This window comes from Glycine max, chromosome 2 (assembly GCF_000004515.6).
Source record: "Glycine max cultivar Williams 82 chromosome 2, Glycine_max_v4.0, whole genome shotgun sequence".
Lineage (NCBI taxonomy): Eukaryota > Viridiplantae > Streptophyta > Magnoliopsida > Fabales > Fabaceae > Glycine > Glycine max.
The window spans coordinates 4,905,785-4,909,573 of NC_016089.4; the positions used below are offsets into that span (position 1 = coordinate 4,905,785).

General features: G+C 35.2%; 1 protein-coding gene across 1 annotated transcript; it reads right to left on the bottom strand.

Annotated features, from left to right (window-relative positions):
- Positions 1 to 2,714: 2,714 nt before the first annotated feature.
- Positions 2,715 to 3,789, bottom strand: LOC102663539 (uncharacterized). Its single transcript, XM_014765151.3, has one exon. The coding sequence runs from the start codon at positions 3,606 to 3,608 to the stop codon at positions 2,919 to 2,921; it is 690 nt and encodes a 229-aa protein (XP_014620637.1). The 5' UTR covers positions 3,609 to 3,789; the 3' UTR covers positions 2,715 to 2,918.

A 3,789-nucleotide genomic window follows, 5' to 3' on the forward strand; every position in this document is an offset into this window, starting at 1 on the left:
AAACTATTAATGTAGTATGACATGATTGATAAATAATTTTTTCTTTTAAATTTATGATCAAATATTCAATTTTTAATCTATATGTTTAGAGATATCAGTCCTTAAATGAATCTTCAAATCTCAAATAATTAATCTTTTAACTTAATAAAAAAATGAGACATAGCATAACAGTCCAACAAAAGATAAATAATATCAAATACAACAAATTAATACTTCTTTTCACTTATGTAAAGAGTAAAGTGAAAAGTTCCCTAAAGGAAATTAATTCATGACAACTAAATAGGTGATAAGGTGTTAGTTAGGCACGAAGACTAATGGAGGTTGTGGTGGTGTCGGAGCATGTCCATTCTCGTGATCACTTCCTTTTTATTTTTAACTTTGGCTATTTCTGCCATGAATTTAATGAAAGTAAAAGGTGCTCCAGAAGTTGGAAATTATATAAATCCAACCAAGAAAACTAACCCAACCACTGAACCACTCCAATAGTGATTTTTTGTGGAAGTAATCATGACCATCCCAATAAGGGGCAAAAAAGATGAAGAGAAAAAAGGGCATTTTGGAAAAACGGAAAGGTTTCAAGATTTATCAAGATTATAATCTCTTGACAGAAAGTAAAAGTGTCATTTCCTAAAGAGATTATATAACATAAAAGAGGGTACTATGGAAGTAATAGACACTTATAGTTTATATAATGATCAACGCATAATTTCACAATGATTGGGGTTAATTATCCACTGGAGAAACCTTTTGCCGAAGAGAGGCGGGGTGGGAAATGCAATGTGGTAACTTTGTGTGATTGACAAGACATAATCAAATCAATTCTATAGTATAACGAAAGTGATTGCAATAACTTCATAGGAACAAGGCTAAATCAAGTGGTATAGTTAGCTACGATCAGATAGCATAATGCAAGGCAATAATAAGATTGAATTGAATGTTGACGAATTTCTGTTTCTCAATTGTGGAAAATGCGTGTTTGAAGCGAGTAATTTATTAAAAGAAAACAAATGTAACCAATATTTCGTTTTTACTTGTTGATTTACAGGAACAACATGTAATGTAACCATGTGATTCATTAAATAATATGAAGCGTGACATATTTTTTAGAAAAATTAATAAAACATCATAAAATCCCCCATCATAAATATGCGTAAATTTGCTATTTTTTATATTTTACAAGAATTTTCATAAGAAGAAGAAATTCAATAAGAAAACATTACGTAAATAACAGAAATACAGCTAAATGATGCATAATTTTTCTGAAAATTTTTATGTTAATTTATTTAAAAAAAATTAGATCATTCACAAAGAATTGCACATCATAAATAAGAAAAAAAAAGTGCAATTATTTTACAAGAATTTGTAATAAGAAGAAATTTCAGTAAGAAAAAAGCTATGTAGCTAAAAGTCATAATGCAGATAAAAGATCGATGCACATTTTTTTTCTAAAAAATTCTTATGTTGATTTAGTTGAAAAATGTCGATATAATTCACAACTATGTAAAAATACTTCATTTAATAGGAAACGTTTTTTATTTCTCTCAATTTTATCTTTTTTTTTTTACCTAAAAAAATATCATAAAAATATACATAAATATATAATTAAGTTGATTGGACATGTAAGCTGTTATAAATTCATCTAGGGTCACGTCATCAATCAATATATTATGTTAGGAATTATCACCATAGGATGTTAACACTTATATTAAAAATAATAGACCTCACTTAAGAAAGACTAAAATGAATAACGACTTACAATTTTAAGGATCAAACTAGTCCCCAATAGTTTAGTAAAATATACCAACTTAAGAGAATAAATTAACTGATATTCAATACTTGAGAGTTTAATTTATATAATTTAATTAAAGGACTTGTATAAAAAATATTTGAGAAGTTAAGTTGATGATTTACTTTCTGCATGCGCGTATAACTATATATAAACTGTGCGTGTATAACTGTATGTATATATATAACATCGCTCACCAACTTGGTGATATTTTTTCCGGTTATCTATTGCATGGAATGCGAATAACGAGGGAATTATTGGTGGCTCGTCCTAGGTGGAAATATAATTGGACCCAAGTAAGTTTCGTGGTTTGCCTCTCCACTCTTTCAAGTAGAACATTGAAATGCTCTACAAGATGTAGCACCAATCAAACTGTCCCAACTGAATTTAGACATAAACTAGGTCTAAATTAAATTTTGATCATACCCATAATAAATCACTTAATGAAACATAATTCAAACTCGAAAGCCTACATATACACATTAAAATAAATAGATTTAAATACACTAGACAGTTGGAAAATATTTTCATATCCAACCGTGTAGCTGGTATGCTTTCTTCTTCTTCTTTTTTTTTTTTTTTTTTTTTTTTCTGGATGCTACATGAACTAATTAAGCATCATCAGCCATTCACGTTTTATTGGGAATAGAATTCCATTCCCTTGCTTTTACCACATTCAAACAAGCAAACGTTTAGTTCCATAAAGTTCCGTTTCCCTCTTCCCAACTACTCCTACTCCTTAACATTAAACTGTAGAATAAGATCAGCATTCATTCCAATTCTCGATCAAATCCCTCATTATTACCATCAAATACACCTCCGAACATATTCTCCAGTTCCATGGTTCCTTCTATTATCACGTATCTTCCTCACCTTATTCTCGGCAAAACATAATATTCATATCAAATTAACAATTACACACGGGTAATTATTAATTATTAAAAGATAAACATATGATTGTGCGGAAAATATCAAAATATATATATCAACACTGTACACGTACTACAGTTAATTGGAGTAGAAAGAAAGAAACAAGTAGTGCCCATGTATTATACTATCTCTCTTAATTTTTTTTTGGAATGGATTTTGATTATTGAGCGCATTTTTTATTTTTTTTCCTGGGTTTTAAAATCTAGGAGGGATTCTGAACAACAATGGCGGAAGACTCCTCTTCTCGCAGAAACCTCAATTGCTTCGCGATGAAAGCTTCTATGGCGCGTTGAAACTCCTCATTGCTGAGCTCATCCTGCGGGTACAAAATTTCCGGCGAGCTGTCGCTCCGCTTCTCGGTCTCCGACCGCAGGAGCTGTTTTCGGCGCGGCGGCTTTCCGGCAGCGTCTACCTTTATCTTCTCCGACTGACTCCGGCGGTACTTCGCGGCAGCCGCGGCGTCGGCGGAAGGCGTGTCCTGCACCATATCGGCGATGATCTGCTTGTCGTGGAACACGGGCTCCGGCGGTGTCGGTGACGGCGGCGCGTGAGGTTCGGAGACGGCGGTGCGCGTTTGGAGGAACTCGCGGTAGAGTGCGTCGGCGGAGTGGGGGGACGAGAGGCGGCGGGACTGAGCGAGGAGGGCGGCGATGATGGCGTTGGAGACGGCGAAGACGAAGAGGGGGCTGGCGGCGAAGGCGAAGAGGCGGCGGAGGAACTCGGCGGAGAGCGCGAGCGCGAAGGGGAGGCGCGTGAGGATCCACGAGAGGAGGAGGAGGGCGAGGCAGAGTTCGAGAATGCGAAGGGCTTTGGAAACGAAGGCCAAAATATTGTTGTTGTTGTGTCTTGGAATGGCGTTGGCCTTCTCAGCTTTCAAGAGAAACTCGTCCATTGTTAGATACAGAAAGAGACACTAACTAAGTGGTGTGAATGGAAAAGAAAACAAAAGAAAGGGTTATGTTATGTACTTATGTTGGAAGAAAGATGAAACAGAGAGAGCACGGTTCCTTTCTTCTGTCTCAGATTTGGCGTAAGTGAAGCTCCTTTGAACACAAATGTTGGCTCTTATATAG

Coding starts and splice junctions, on each gene's coding strand:
- LOC102663539 (XM_014765151.3), bottom strand. CDS start 3,608: ATGGACGAGTTTCTCTTGAAAGCTGAGAAGGCCAACGCCATTCCAAGA.